This window comes from Mustela lutreola, chromosome 7 (genome assembly GCF_030435805.1).
Source record: "Mustela lutreola isolate mMusLut2 chromosome 7, mMusLut2.pri, whole genome shotgun sequence".
Taxonomy (NCBI): domain Eukaryota; kingdom Metazoa; phylum Chordata; class Mammalia; order Carnivora; family Mustelidae; genus Mustela; species Mustela lutreola.
Window position 1 is genome coordinate 122644705 of NC_081296.1, and position 15671 is coordinate 122660375.

General features: G+C 47.9%; 1 protein-coding gene across 1 annotated transcript in view; it reads left to right on the forward strand.

Moving 5' to 3' along the window:
- The first annotated feature begins 1070 nt into the window (after positions 1 to 1070).
- LGMN (legumain) overlaps positions 1071 to 15671 on the forward strand; it is a 32873-nt gene continuing 18272 nt past the window's right edge. Inside the window, exons 1-2 of the mRNA XM_059182459.1 lie at positions 1071 to 1196; positions 9600 to 9766. Coding sequence (XP_059038442.1) covers positions 9629 to 9766 — 138 coding nt within the window. The 5' untranslated portion in view covers positions 1071 to 1196; positions 9600 to 9628. The remainder of the gene's footprint in view (positions 1197 to 9599; positions 9767 to 15671) is intronic.

Consider the following 15671-nt stretch of genomic DNA (forward strand, 5'->3'; position numbering starts at 1 on the left):
ACTCAGGGTTGGCAACCTTTTTCTGTAAATGGTCAGAGAGTAAATATTTTCGATTTTATGGACCATACAGTCTCTTGTATAATGACTCAACTCTGCCTTGTTGGTAAAAATAGCCAGAGATAATACGGAAACCCGTGGGCCTGGCTTTGTTCTCAGACTTTATTTACAAAAATAAGGAGCAGGCTCAGGGCAGTATGCTTTAGCATGACTTCCTTTTAAAAAGAAGATTATAAAAGAAGATCAAATGAGAAAACCCGCGAATGCAGCCCTAGATCTTACACTTGGTGTGCTTGCATAGTCTTTTGCACTTAATTCTCTTAACATCAATTCCACTCAACTCAGTTTAATGTGCTCAATCAACCACACAGCACAGGTACGTATGGAGTTTCCTTGTGAGATAATAATACCAAACATTTGATAAATGGCATTGCACAGGGATGAAGATGACAGGATTCTGGAACTAGACAGACTGCCTGGGTGTGGGTTCTGTCCCCGCCACTTGGGAGCTAATGCGGTCTTCAGAAGATTAATTTGTCCTCCTAAGTGTAAAACCGGTTCCACAATAATAGTGCCGGCCCCTCATAGGGTTGTCTCGAGGATTAGATGGACCTGCACATTCGATTCACGGGGGGATCTTTAAAGATTCCAAAACCCAGAGCACGTGCAGACCAAGGAACTCACGATGATGCCTGGGGCAGCACAGGGGCATCGGTATTTTTGAAGTTTCCCTACAGATGATTCCAAAGTGCGACAAGTTTGGGAACCAGTGGGTTAAAGTGCCCCCGCACACCGGTTTTGATCTTTCGGTGGACACTCTGGAATTACCTGCGTCTCCAGGCAAGCCCCCCTCAGCCCCATCGCATTGCTCAAGCTGGAGAGCCCTGGGAGAACCCCAGCTGCAAGGTTCGCGGGATGCAGAAGCTCCTGCATCTGCATGCTGGGACTTGTAGGCCCTCTGCCTCGCCGGCCCCGCCTTGCCGCGCCTCCCATTGGCTTTCGCAGGTGCCCGTTCCGAAGTTCCACCAATCAATGGAGCGCCCTAGGCCATTAAAGCCGGGAGCCAGGTGCCACTTGCAATCACTGCAGGGCCGGTTTCACGAGGTGGCTCTTCTGAGGCTGCGCGTGTGGGGCTGCGCGTCGCGAGGAGTTCCCACGATCCTGCCCCCCACCGCCGCCGACGCGGGCTTCCGCCACAGGTAACCGCGAGCCCCAGCCGGGGTTCCGGGCGGGACCCCGCGTCCCGGGCCGGGGCTGCCTCTCTGCCGCGGCTCTGGGCCGCACGGGCGGGATTTCCAGCTCCCGCGGCCCTGAGTAATCCGCTTCTCACTCTGCGAAAGAGAATTTCGGGAAATGATGAATCCCAAAGGGAAATGCTGCGACCTCTCAGCCCATCCTCCCGAGAGGTGGTCGTGGGCTGCTGGGGGCTCTCTTCTGTTGCGCGAGCTCCGGCGGGAAGCCCAGGCGCTGAGCGAAGGGGGAAAGGGGGCGCACGGAGAGGGTCTTGGCTAAGGTCCCATCGCCAGGGTGTGCTGGGCAGGGTCTGGCGCTTAGGTCCGACCTTCACAATCCAGGAGCAGGGCTCTAGGTTCTTGTAATGTAGAGAACTGCAACCATTTCCACCCAGTTCTCTGTAGCCAAGGGTAAAAGCAGGTAACTACAACGACAGAAATACCCAAACGTGTAAAAACATTCCTTTTGAGAAGTTGGGGATGCCCCAGTTCTCAGAGGTTTGAGCTGGTGGGACTCAGGGTGATTTCACTTCAAGCATGAAAGTGAAAGTTTGGTTAGGTCCCCTATCCCTGAACTATTAGAGGTGAGGTTATATATTCGTGGGTAATTCCATGCCAAGAATGGTAGAATCGGGGGCCTGGAAGAAGGAACTTTGCATCATGGGCTTCGTTTTAGACATGAAAACAAATGCCCATTGTTTGAGACTTGCCCTGTGGTCCTTGAGAATGGAGGAGCTCAGCTTTTTTTGCCTTAGGGTTCCATTCCTTAGCAAATGTTCACTGAGCCTTACTCACTGAGCAGGGGTTATTTCTAAAGGGGAGAGGCAGTGTATAGAGAATCGTTTCAGTATTTCAGGTTTGCACAGGGGCAGCATCTAACCCTGTTGGAAGCATCTCATCCTGATTTGTGGGAAGAGGTAGAATTTGGCAGAAAAGCACGGGAATGGAGTTTGAAGGGATGGGAGGAGCTAGAGTGATGGAGAAGAATGTTTCATCTGGAAAACAGCATGGTGAAGGCATGGAAAGAGCCATACTTTTGGACCAGAGCCATGGAGCCTGGTTGGAATTAGGGATTTCGTGTGGGTGGTGCATTTCATGAGCTCTGTTTCATAAGAATAGAGTCGTACATCTTGCAAGCCCTTCTGTGCTGCTCTAAGAGACTTAGATTTTGTCCTGAAAGCTTGGGAAGCTGAATTTGTTTTCTTAAACAGATTTTTGTTTCTTTGACAGAGCATGTGCGAGCAAACATGAGCAGGGATGGGAGGTGCAGAGGGAAAAGCAGGGTCCCCGCTGAACAGTGGGCCTGACTCAGGGCTCGACCCTGAGATCATGCCCTGCGCTGGAGGTGGATGCTTACCCGACTGAGCCCCTGGGAAACTGAATTTAGTAGATGTGTATCTTAGGTAGTTCTGTAGTGTGGAAAAGCATTGAAGAGAGGTCCCAGTGGGGAGTGCCTGTGGTAATATTCAGGAGAATTGCTGAGGCTTCTAAAGGATTTTAAAGATGTTGCAGTGGGAAAGGAGAAGAGAAAAAATGTTAACTGTTAGGGAGGTGAAATATACCATGCCCAGCATTGTTCAGTAAAAGTATATTGAAGTGAATACTGTCGCTTGAGTAAGGTCCCCTATCCCTTAACTCAGACTCCCTGCTCCACGGGGAGCCTGCTTCTCCCTCTCCCTTTGCCTGCCGCTCCCCCTGCTTGTGCTCTCTCCCCCTCTCTGCCAAATAAAATCTTTTAAAAGAGTGTGCGTATCTTAAGTGTCAGCTGTGAAAATAAAAATGTGGAAAAACTGTTTACCATTGGGCAAATTTTACTTTGCTAGATTCAAAAATTCTTCTAACTTAAGAAACTTTTAAAGTGTTTATCAATGTGTCTATTTCGAACTATGATTTAGTTGCTTGTACTTTTTGTAATATTAAAAGATACAGCTTTTTTAAAAGATTTATTTATTTATATGGGAGAGAGAGAGTGGGGGGAGGGGCAGAGGGAGAGAATCTTCAAGAAGATTCCCTGCTGAGTGTGGAACCCGGCCCCAGCTCAATCTCATGACCCATAAGATCATAACCTGAGTTGAAACCAAGAGTCAATGCTTAACTGACCGAGATACCCAGGTGTCCCAAAAGATCATTTTTAAGAGAGGTAAAGTCATCACTTGATGCAGGTATAAAAGTGAACAAGTACTAAAGATTATATTTAACTTATTACGAGGAAATGTAGTGTGATAGTTGCCACCAGATCAAAGGAGACTCCAGGGTCAGAAATAATGAAACGATGGGCAAAAATGACAGGCAAAACTGGCTTCTTTCTACAACCGGAAATCAACCCAGCCTCCACTTGATAGAATTCATTTGTGTGTCTTTAGATAAGAATTGTTTGTCTTGCTGTTACCCAGTTTGCAGAGATATAAAGGAAAAAATTGCATATAGTCAGAATTAGGTAACTTTAAAGGACATGTACCCGAATCAAAAATTTTCCGTGTAGGAAAAATATTGATGAACCTTAATAAAAATAGTTTTCATTTGAGACAAGAGCTAGTTGGAAGTTGGATTTTTTGTTTTGTTTTTCCTTTTAAAATTTTTTAAAAAGATTTTTAAAATTTGCTTTTGTGAGAAAGAGAGAACATGCATGGTGGGAGATTGTGGAGATGGAGAATTAGACTCCCTGCTGAGCAGAGACCCTGATTCGGGACTTGATCCCTGAGTTGAAGGCAGAGGCTTAACAGACTGAGCCATCCAGGTGCCCTGGATTTTGTTTCAATCTCACTCTTAAAACAGGAAGTTAAAAAGGTTTGAGAACTGAATATGAATCTTAATTTTTAGTTCTACCATCTCATTGCACAGATAATTAAGGTCCAGAGAGGAAAGACATGTTTTATTCCAGTAATTATGTTAGGGACAGATACTTCAGTGTAGATCTGAGCTCAGATCCAACTACAGCAAGGATAGTTGGGATTTATGGGCAGGCTGAAAGGGTCAGTGCTTGGAAAATTGCAAGGAACTTGATTAGATAACAAAAGTGGGCCATTCTCACAGGATTCTGGGTAAACTGAGCTTAGCAGGCCAAGACCTTCTTGAGATGGGTGCTCAGAGGAATGTGACTCAGTTTGGTGAAGGAGGGGTCCTTATCATCTTTCCTTATCTCTCTTGCATGTGGTCAGTCAGGGTCTACTTACGTTGATCTTCTTGTAAGCCCCCGGAGTGAAGAGCGGAATCAAAAGACCTTCAGGTTTGGAAAGCTCTTTTCAGATGTCATTGCCTAGCTACTGCTTTGCTTGTCTTTGCTTTCTTGTTTCTAACCCAGAGCTAGTAGGAAATCAGGACTGGCAGTGAGAGGTCACATCTGATGGTTAAGATGTGGGCTTTGGTGTCAGACTTTGGTTTGAACTTGACTTTGATAGTCCTGTGATTGGGGCCTCATTACTTGTGTTGCTGGTGACAGTTTATCTAGGATGGGCATTCTGTCCCGAACCTCTCAAATGAATTGAACCTCCCTTGCAAGCTTACTTCTTTAAGTCAAGCAGAGTCCTTTAATGGAATTACTGACTTTGTGTCTCCTTGTGAGAGGGATGCCAGACCAAGTGGGAACAGCAGAGGACTTGTCATTGAAGGCTGGTAAAATTCATTTGTAGAGGCTTGGCCATTGATCTTGACTTTGTGTGGTTCAGGTTTTCCTTTGAAGGGCTCTTCTAAGAGGAGAGTTCTTCTTTATACATATTGCCCACAAGTACCTTAAAATAGTAGGGTGGTAAAGAGCACAGTTGGGGGTGGGTGGTGACCTGCTGAGGAGGGGCTCGGGCCCTGAGTGGGATGTGTTGTGCATCCACTTGTGGTGACCCAGTCTTGCAGACCTTCGCATAAACAGCTCTTCTTGTGACAAGTGAGGGGGTGGAGTAGAAAAAGCAGTCTCAGGAGCAGATCTGTGTGTCAGCCCCTGTGGTGCTACTTACCAGCACATTTCTCTCTCTGCCCAGCCTCTCTGCTCAGCTCCACTAACAGAGCGATGAGGCTGGCCCATAGGCTTTTGCGAGGATTGTGTGAAGTGTACATTTTGCATGGCTTATTGCAGAAACCCACAAGTATCCCACTCTGCCGTCCCGTGTAGCATGTCCGCACGTGTGCTCTGGGGGACACCTTTTCTCCCCTGGTTAGGGTCACACCTGTCTTTGTCAGTTTCTCCCCCTAGATGATAGCAGGCTCCGCATACATCCTTTACAGACCCCTGGGAGATCTTCCCACTCTCGGCGCATTGAGACCCATCTTGCTCTTCTTAAAGGCTCCCCAGTGTCCCATCATAAGGCTGTACCGTAACTGACTTAGCTAGACAGCCCTCTGTCGATGACCATGTATGTGGCTTCCAGCATTTAGCTGTTGGGAAACGGGGGACTTCCTCACCTCCTTCAAGTCTTGAAAAACAGTGCCTCCTACTCCTACTGGACTCCTCTTCCTGCCTTGTATTTTTCCCTAACACTCATCCCCTCTGACAATGTGTGGATTTAAATCATATGAAGGGTTCTGTCATTGGGTCCCTGTTCGGCACCTGTCGCCTAGTGGTTGCTCAAGCTGTGTTTATTTGTCGGCTATTGAAATGAATGGGTGGGGAGACTACAAAATAGCCATCCCGGAGAGCTAGCTCTGCAGGGATCCCTTACTTTGTCTTCGTGAACTTTTCTCTTTGATAGGACAAGAATCACAGTCGTGTTATGTGGCGGAATTATTTGTGATTTTGTTTTGAGGCTTTGACTTTACCAAGAATATTGCTGATCAGGAAATGGCTGGGCGAGGCTGCTTGCTTTGAGACGTGTTCTTGCTGAGGGTAACGGAAAGATTATATTACTTTCATGTCTCCTCTTCACCCCAGGCCCCAATATATTTCCCAGAATGGTATTAACATACGTGTTTTTAAAATTTCATTTATTTATTTATTTAAAAGATTTTTTTTTTTTTTTTGGCAGAGAGAGAGAGAAAACACAAGTAGGCGAAGTGGCAGGCAGAGGGAGAGAGAGAAGCAGGCTTTCAGCTGAGCAAGGAGCCCGATGCGGCACTTGATCCCAGGACTCTGGGAACATGACCTGAGCCGAAGGCAGCCACTTAACTGACTGAGCCACCCAGGTGTCCCTAAAATTTCATTTATTTTGAGTAGGCTCTCCATCCAGTGTGGAGCCCAGCACGGGGCTGAAACTCATGACCCTGAGATCAAGAGTTGGAAACCTAACTGACTGAGCCACCCAGATGCCCCTCAGCATATGTGTTTTTTAAGTGACATTTTCCAATCAGTGTCATACTGTGAGGCTTTTTGCTTGCCATTCTGCTCAAGGAAACATACTCTGTTTTTATAAGAAACAAAAAAGTGATAGACGGGAACCATTGCCAAACGTTAACTGTGAAAGTATCATTTGTGTATTAATAAGGCACTTTTTGTCACTGAGAGGTAGAGTGCTAGCATATTAGGAGAAGAATGACAGATGAATTTGAATTTGTAAAAATAACCCTGCGTTGCTTTTTCAGCGCATGCTGGGGTGTTTGCCAGTGTAGGCATTTAGGCTGGTGGTGCCGTTCTGTGGTTCATAGGCAGGCCATCCTTTTCATTCTGGTATTTTATGTATTTTTGTCCCTAAGTATGAAGAGAAGAAGTCACATGGCAGGGCCTCTCAGGAATGAGCCTCTTTGTGATTAAGTCACATGAACCAAACTCAGAAACTGGTATGCAAACCAGGAAGCCCGTTTAATGATTGCTGGTGGAAGAAAAGAACCAGCCAGGCGGGACTGGTCATGTGGGTTGAAGGCATATTCTCGCTCTCTAGGGCAGGCCAAAGAGACCACCTGTCCTAGTTTTATTGGAACATCTCCACACCCACTGGTTTAGTTGTGGACTCTGGCTGCTTTCACAGTACAGGGCAGAAGAGCTCAACAGAGATGGTGTGATCTGCAGGGTAAAATATTTACTGTCAGCCCTTTAGAGAAAAAGTGTACTAGCCGCTACCCCAGGGGAAGGCTCAGGTGTGGTCAGGAGGCTCCTGGGCGAGCTTGGAAACAAAGAGCTTCTGGTGGGGTTGCTTCTGTAGTCACTGTCTCCTCTGCTGTAAATTACCTCCCAGCCCTGCAGTGAGCCATGGTCAGGTCAAGAGGACTTGGGAGAGCGCCCTCAGGTGCATGTTAGCACATTAATTAAGGCCTGCTGGTTGGCACCGGGGTGGCCTGAGCTGTCCACTGGCCTCACCTGTTCCCTGACCTCATCCGTCATATGCCGTATTGAGAAACAAAACACAACAAAACAAAGCATGACCATTTTAGAATAAGCTTAAGAACAAATCTGGGGTACATTATTGTAGTTACCCGTTCATCCATGGGCAGGTGTACCGTGATGCTAATGAAGTCTGCATCTAGCACCAACTCTGTTTACACAGTGAAAATGGAGTTCCTGGGGGTGCCTGGGTGGCTCAGTCGGTTAGGCATCTCCCTTGGCTTAGGTTATGATCCCAGGGTCCTGGGGTTCAGTCCCGCATTGGGCTCCTTGCTCCTTGCGTCTCCCTCTGCCTGCTGCTCTCCCTGCTTGTGCATTCTCTCCCTCCCTCTCTCTCTCTCTAACAAAGAAAGGAAGAATTGGGGTCCTGGACGGGGCACCTGGCTGTCTCAGTCAGTGGAGCATGTGACTCTTGATCTCAGGGTTATAAGTTCAAGCCCCACATTGAGTGTGAAGCCTACTTAAAAAAAAAAAAAAAGCTACCAGAGGCGGGTGGCGGGTAAGGAGTAGTGTCAGTTTGTGGGGCTTTGGACCAGAGGTGAACTAGAGCCCCCCAAGGTTAGTGGAGAGCCCCGATACATCAAACTAGAGTCCTGGGCATCACCTAGAGCTTTTTGGAAACGCAGAGTCTGGGGCCCACCCTTGCCCTACTGAATCAGAATTGTATCCCCAGAGGATGGGGGTCACAATCAAGTTGGAGAAGCAGTGACCTAAGACGCTCTTGGGTTTTTAAATTTTGATCAGAATTAGAGCTTCCTGTTCCCTTACCTTGTGGGGGAACCCATTGCTCAGTCCATTTTGAGTTTGAGCACAGTGTAGGCACAGGGCGCTAAGGCTGATTTCTAAAGCTTGCAGGAGGCTCAACCCTTAGCTGGCTCTGTGCCCGGAGGGACAGAGGCTTCGTCCTGTCCCTTCTGCCTTCAGAGCAGCTAGTTTGTTCTCCATCAGGGGAGGTGTCTGGGAGCCTCTGGCCAGCTGCCTGAATGGACAGGCCGGTGCATGAACGAGCGCTGTTGGACGAATAGCGAAGGCAGAGATCAGCCTCGCAGACTTGGTGCTGCTGAGTCCCTGCATCTCAGAGACCGTTGCTCCTCTTAGTGTGACAGGCCTAGCTCTATCACAGGAAGGGCGCCTTTTCTAGAATAACGTATTCAGGATGCAGGGCAGCAGAGTCTGGTGTGAGGGAGGCAAGATATCCAGGTCATGGGCTGCGTGCTGCCTTTTACTTTAAAACGTGGAAGCTTTGGTGGTAGAGTATAAGGTGGGGCGTGTATTTCATTAAGAAGGAAGTCTCTGCGTAGGGCCATGGCAAAAAGACTGAGCCGGGAATTCAGAAGACACGGGTTCTGGTCTCTGGCTAGAGCTGGCTCTTCGTGAATATCGGACAGGTTAGCTTCTCTTGCTTTAACCTCCCCTTCCGCTAAAACAAGGGATAAGACTTGTTCAATCGGCTGTAGTGACTACATGTAAATGGGTTATAAATGTACAAAGACGTTAACTTGGACTGCTACTGTTTGCATGTTGCTTACCCAGATAACTTGCTCACAAACTTAGGAATCGTCCCTCTGTGTTTATATTGGACATACACTGAATTTTTATAAACTTTACTGCAAAAGTAATATCTGTTACAGTAAAAAGATAAAAAGAGATCCTAAATTCCACCACCACCCATCAATAACTACTGTTAAATGGTGTCTGCCTTCCCCATTTTGTGTGCACCTGTTATATGTGTATTTTCTTGCAAACATTTCATGCAATGTGATAGACATTTATCTAATACAGTGAATTTTGTTGGTGAGATTTATGTGCTGTATTCCAAGTTATGACAAAAACTTGTTAAAACCTTTTAAGGTTGCCCAAAGAGTGTTCTCAGCTTTGATTTATACCCATAACTTCCACCTGGAGTGAGAGAGAGATGGGTAGATCCTTTTCCCCCTAGGGAAAGGGGCTGCAGAGCCAAAGATAAAATTCTGCTCTGTCATTGTTTTTATCCTTAGGCTGTTCCATCAGATGACCAAATGCTCTTATCTTTTTGACCCATGGGCTGTGGTATTTTCTTAGGGGCCAACAGTATTCCTCTGTTTCTGTCATTCCTCTTTTGCTTGACTGCTTTTTTTCTTCCATTGAAGATTTCTGCCATTGAACTCTGAGGCATAGAATGATTTGGGAAGTAGCCGTATTGCTCAGCGTGCTGCTGGGCGCCGGTGCTGTTACCGTGGATGACCCTGAGGATGGAGGCAAGCACTGGGTGGTGATTGTCGCGGGCTCCAATGGCTGGTATAATTACAGGCACCAGGTAAGACAATGGCTGAGGTTTTTCTTTATGACTGTGGTAATCTGTAAACAATCTTGGGCACTGTCCGTAGAACAGACTTTTTCAAAACCTATCTGAGCTCCTGAAAGCTGGCAGAAGTCTGGGTGCGAGCAGGGATGTGGGGGAATGGGGGATCATAAAATGGTAGAGCCATTGTGGAAGACAGTTTGGCAGTTCCCCGGAATGGCCCTACGGAGGCCACCTCAGTCTAACACAGGGTTTCCCAGCCTTGGCGCTGTTGACATTTGGGGCCAGGTCGATCTTTGTTATGGGGACTGCCCCGTGCACAGCAGGGTGTTTGGCAGCGTCCCTGACCTCCACGCACTAGATACCTGGAGCATCCCTGATCCATCATAACAACCAAAAATGTCTCCAGCCTTTGCCAGATGCCCCCAGTTGAGACCCACTAACACCTTCATTTTACGAATAAGGAAACGGAGCCCTGAAGAGTGGAGAAGACTCGCCCAAGGCCACACAGCAAGCTGGGTGCACACGGGACTGAGGTCCAGGGCTCTGGTACAAGCACCACAGGCCTCTATGTTTCTTTTTTTAAAGATTTATTTACTATAAATGAGAGAGATGGAGCACGTGCGTGTGCAGTGGGGAGGGTCAGAAGGAAAGGGGGAGAGAGAATCCCAGGCAGGCTCCCTACTAAGAATGGAGCCCAGTGCTGAGCTTGATCCCATTGATGAGGGAGCAGGAGGCTGGCTGAGGACAAAGCAAAAGCTGGCGCCTTGCACCCCCTCTTCACCCGCTCCCCTCCATATGTGTAGCATTCCTCAGGCACCCCTGACTGCCATAAAACGATAAATAGTTAACTTGCAGGGATCGCAATCTTGCAGAACAGGAATCTCCCTTGCCCTACAAGATGTCCTAGAGACCTAAACAGGGAGGTTACCTTATCAATAGCACAAATTTCCAGAGGCAAATAACTCTTGGTTCCTGAAGCCCTAATGTCCCCCTCCCACCATAAACTGGAGGAGACTGGAGTAGAAAGGAATGTAAATGATAGCCGGATCATAATGCCCCACCAAGAATCTCCCAATTATCTTGATGTTAATGCCTGACCTAAAGACGACATTGATCAGGCCATAAGGGCAAAGACTCCCCCCGGCACCTTGTAGACCCTCCCTAGCATGTGAGAACTCTGTTGAAATCTCCCATCCCTTCACCACCTCCCCCCAACCGTGGGGTATATAACATGCCCACCTTCACAACCCGCAGCAGCAGCTCTTCCTGCCCACGGGTCCTGTCCCCGTGCTTTAATAAACCACCATTTTGCACCAACGACATCTTAAGAATTCTTTCTTTAGTCGTCGGCTCCGAACCTCCTCACCCCACCGAACCTGACTTAGGTTCTGGGACTTCATCACCATGACCCTGAGATCATGACCTGAGCTGAAATCAGGAGTCTTACCCTTAACAGACTGAGCTGTCCAGGCACCCCTAGCCATGGTTTTGTTTTTGTTTTTAAGTAAAAAGTAACAGGTGAAATTAACTTGGCTATGTCTTGTTTATCCCAATACATGCAAGCTGTTACCATTTCACTGTAATCAATACAGAAAGTTAATCATGAGATACTTTACACTTTTACTTTCACTAAATCATCAAAATCAGGTATGCGTTTGCATTCACGATGCATCCAGTTTGGACTGGCCATGCTTGAAGTGTGTGTAGGTGCCACGTGTGGCCGGAGGCTGCCGATTGGGACAGCGCAGGCCTAGAGGCCGTGTGCCTGGCGACTTGGCACTGTCGTCTTGCGAGTTTTGCTCCTGGCTGTCAGTTTTCCTATGTGTTAAGTAGGCGGTGGGCTTAGAAGAACCCGCCACCAGCTCTAAAATGTGATGATTATTGAATGACCTATTCTGTGAGTGGTCTTGTATGTTAGCCGAACAAGAAACGTGGCTTAATTGAAAAGTTGTTGTTAGGACAACATGATCTCTTTTCCGTTTAATACTTAACCACGGCCCTGACTGACCCATTTACAGGAGAGAAACCTGAGTACAAGACCTGTCCTCTCTGTTTTCTCCTCCCTCGATAACCACAAGTTCAAAAGATAAGGGATAAGATACTAAATACAGGTCATTGATGGTGAATGGGCTGTCTTATGCTGGTTTGTATACAAGCAGCTCTAAAAGAATATTATTGGTTAAATATCAAGCACAAGACTCCAGTTACCCTTGCTGCCTGAAAACTTTCTTCTTTTAAGTGTTGTAGTTTCCCTGGGTGAAATAATACTGAAATTGACTGCAGGGAAGCAGGGCAAAAGAAGCAGCCCCCAGTGAAGTACTCATCCCAGACTAAGAGTGAAGTACTCATCCCAGCCTCCCTGCGAGGAACTGCGTGTGCTGAGTCATCGCTGACCTTGGCGGTGGCACTGCTTGCTGACTCTTTCTGTTCTCAGCGGCTGCCAACATTTGCTTTCTTGACTAGGGAGGTTAATCGTTAAAACAGCATTGGAAAGAACTTTCCTCATAGAACCTATATAGACTTCTAAACTTGGGTTTTTGATGGAGGTTTACCTTTTCCTTGGATTAACACAGCACTTGTTATCACAGATCGCTTTTGTTGAGGGAGGACAAGTACACTGGGCACAATTTATTTTTATTTATTTATTTTAATGTTTGGGCTTTTCAGTTTGTTGTTGTTCGTTGTTTTTCAAGATTGTATCTGTTTTTGTGTGTATGTGAGAGAGACACTGCCCAAACAGGGGGTGGCAGGCAGAGGGGAACACAGGCTTCCTGCCAAGCAAGGAACTTGATGTGGGACTTGATCCCAGGACCCTGGGATCATGACCTGAGCTGAAGGCAGACGCTTAACCAAGTGAGCCACCTCGGTGTCCCCCCCCAGGCACATTTTAAATCATTGTGGATTGCTTTGCTCTATGCTCGATGATGGTTATTTATATGTTAAAAGATTTTATTTATTTCTTAGAGAGAGGGAGTGCGCACACAAATGGGGGAGTGGCAGAGGGAGAGGCAGAAGCAGATTCCCTACTGAACAGGGAGCCCAGTGTGGGGCTTGATCCCAGGACTCTGGGATCATGACCTGAGCCAAAGGCAGACGCTTAACTGACTGAGCTACCCAGGTGCCCTTTTTATTTTTTTTTTAGAAGATTTATTTATTTGAGACAGAGCAAGCGTGTCCGTGTGCCTGCCCATGTGCATGAGTGGGGAGAGGGGCAGAGAGAGAGGAGAGAGCATCTCAGGCTGACTCCCAGTTGAGTGTGGAACCTGCCACGGGGCTTGATCCCAGGACCCTGCGATCATGACCTGAGTGGAAATCAAGTCAGCTGCTCAACTGACTGAACCACCCAGGTGCCCCGATGATGGCTATTTAAATCATGTTTTGTCTTGACCAAGTTGAGTTTCTCTGTTTTCCATCTTTGGCTGGGATTATTAATCGATGAGTATGAAGGGGTTGGTCTGAGGCGTGGCTGGTGTCCAGTGTTGGGAGTCTGTGGGGGGCAAGGCCTTGCAGGGGCAGCTTCCTGCAGTGGCCAGGGCCGAGGAGAGAGGGAGAGGTCCTGAAGTACAAGCAGTGTCTGGGAACAGACTTGTCAAGGGAAACGAAATGGGCCATCAGAGGAGGAACTGGGGTTGGAGGAGGGTTACATTCAGGACAGAGGTCTGAGCGTGAGCCCAAGGAGGATCTAAGGTGGAGTCCTAGGGGCGGCTGCTGAGGTAGATGGCAGGTGAAGTTCACTGTCACACGGGGACTTTGGGGGTGACAGGAGCGGGGAGGACAGGCATATGGAAGCCGGGTGTCACCGGGAGGCAGGGGACTGGGGGGTCAGAGGCAGTGGCTGGCTGTAGGGCTCCCGAGGAGAAGGTCGTTTGCTGTGTATGCAGGGTTGGGGGTTGTGGGTTGCTGACGCCGCTCCCCCCAGCCTGCCACCACTGGTCTGCAGTTGGGTTGCGGTGGAGAGAAAGAGGGCCGCCCCCTCCTTCTGGAAGCTTTCAGAACATCTGTCCTAGGGGCCAGGAGGCAGAAAGGCGGGTTTCTGTTGAGGTGAAAAGGGAAAAGCCTAGAACCCACACCTGTTAGAATTGGGAGAAAGAAACGTGGAGAGCCAAGCGGCAGAGTCATCACGTTTCTGAAAAACCACCTTTCAGTTTATAGATTTTTAAAAAATGTGTGTAGTTACCACTTTTTTTTTTTAAAGGTTTTATTTATTTATTAATTTGACAGAGAAACATAGCGAGAGAGTCAACACAAGCAGGAGGAGCAGGAGAGGGAGAAGCAGGCTTCCCGCTGAGCAGGGAGCCCGACGTGGGGCTTAATCCCAGAACCCCGGGATCATGACCTGAGCCAAAGACAGACGCTTAATGACTGAGCCACCAAGGCACCCCCATGGTTACCACTTTTTAAAAACAGCTTTATTCAGGTGAATACATTCACCTGTGATAATTGCATAGTTCTGTGAGTTTGAGTACATTTATGCTGTTCTGCATGCATGGCCACAGCCCAGTTTTAGGGCACTTCCATCATTCTAGAAAGTTCCCTAGTGCCTCTTTGCTAGTCAGTCCCTGCTCCCCTCCCAGCCCCATACAACCACTGCTTTCTGTCTGATCTCCCCTTCCCCAGTCTAACTTTAAACCTTTGATTCTCCCCTGCCACATTTGAGTTGGTGGTGGGCTCAGTGGGGCAACTCTTCAGAGAACCCCTGCCTAACCTCGCAGTGCTCAGCATGTGCCAAGAAGTGATAATATGTGTCTCTCTGTCCATGAGCTGACCAGGAGGCCCCCTTCTCAGATCCTTTCCTGGCTTAAAAGTGGGCCCCTTTACCCTGACCGTGACCGGAGCGTGGTAATTGAATGTCAGCTTGGTTCCCAGGCGGTTGTCCTCATTTAGCTGACGGTGGGCCTGAAGTGAAGGCAGCAAGAGCGGACAGTGTCGGACAGTGGATGACATCAGGGCATCACGGGATGCTTCCGCATGCCTGTCCGAACGCCCAGTGCCAGCTGTGAAATGAGCTGACTCACAGCAGCCTGGGCCAGAGGGCTTCGCCTTCTCTGTAGTCTTGCTCAATGCTCTCTCCCCATGCCGCCTCGTAGGCTTTTCTCTTTTTAAGAAGGAAATACATTTGGCCAGATATTTCCAGGGAAGTAATTCAAGTGGCTTTTAACACCATTTCTGACGTATTTGACTCAGTTTAACCCGATTCTTACTTGTTTTGAGTGCCAGTAAATAGACCTGAGCCTAACGAAGAATCCCTTTGAGGTAACAAAGTTGGAGACAACTGGTCCTCCACAGACCCAGGAGAGAACCATGACCTGACAGCGAGAGAGCTGCTTGTGGGAGAAGGGCACAAGGCATGGTCGGGGTCAGGAGACTCATGCTGGACTCTCTGAGCCCTTCCCAGAGTTTGTCCCCATTTTCAACACGGGGATAAAAGCATGTGCCGCCTGTCAAGGTGGACGAGTCCAGATAGTGGAGGAGAGCGCCAACACAGGACACACCGAGCCTGCCTTTTCTAAAATATATAGCCCTGTGGATATGTAATTCACCCTCTTCGAGTATACAACTCAGTGATTTCGTAGTAAATTTACCAAGTTGTGCAAACAGCACCTTAAATCAGTTTTAGAACATTTCTGTCTACCCGGTTAGACCCCTCCGGCCCATTTGCAGCCTCCATCCCCAGCCCGCCACCACCACTAAAAATATACCTTCTGTCTCTATAACTTTGCCATTTCTGATCATTTCATACAAATGGAGCCATTGGGCATGTACTCTCTTGTCTCTGTTGGCATAATGTTTTCGAAGTTTATCTTGTGTTGTAGCATGTCCGTACTTTGTTCCTTTTTGTTGGCAAAGAATAGTGAACAGTATGTATGGATCACAGTTTTTCTGTCCATTTCCCAATTGATGGACATTCGGGTTGTTT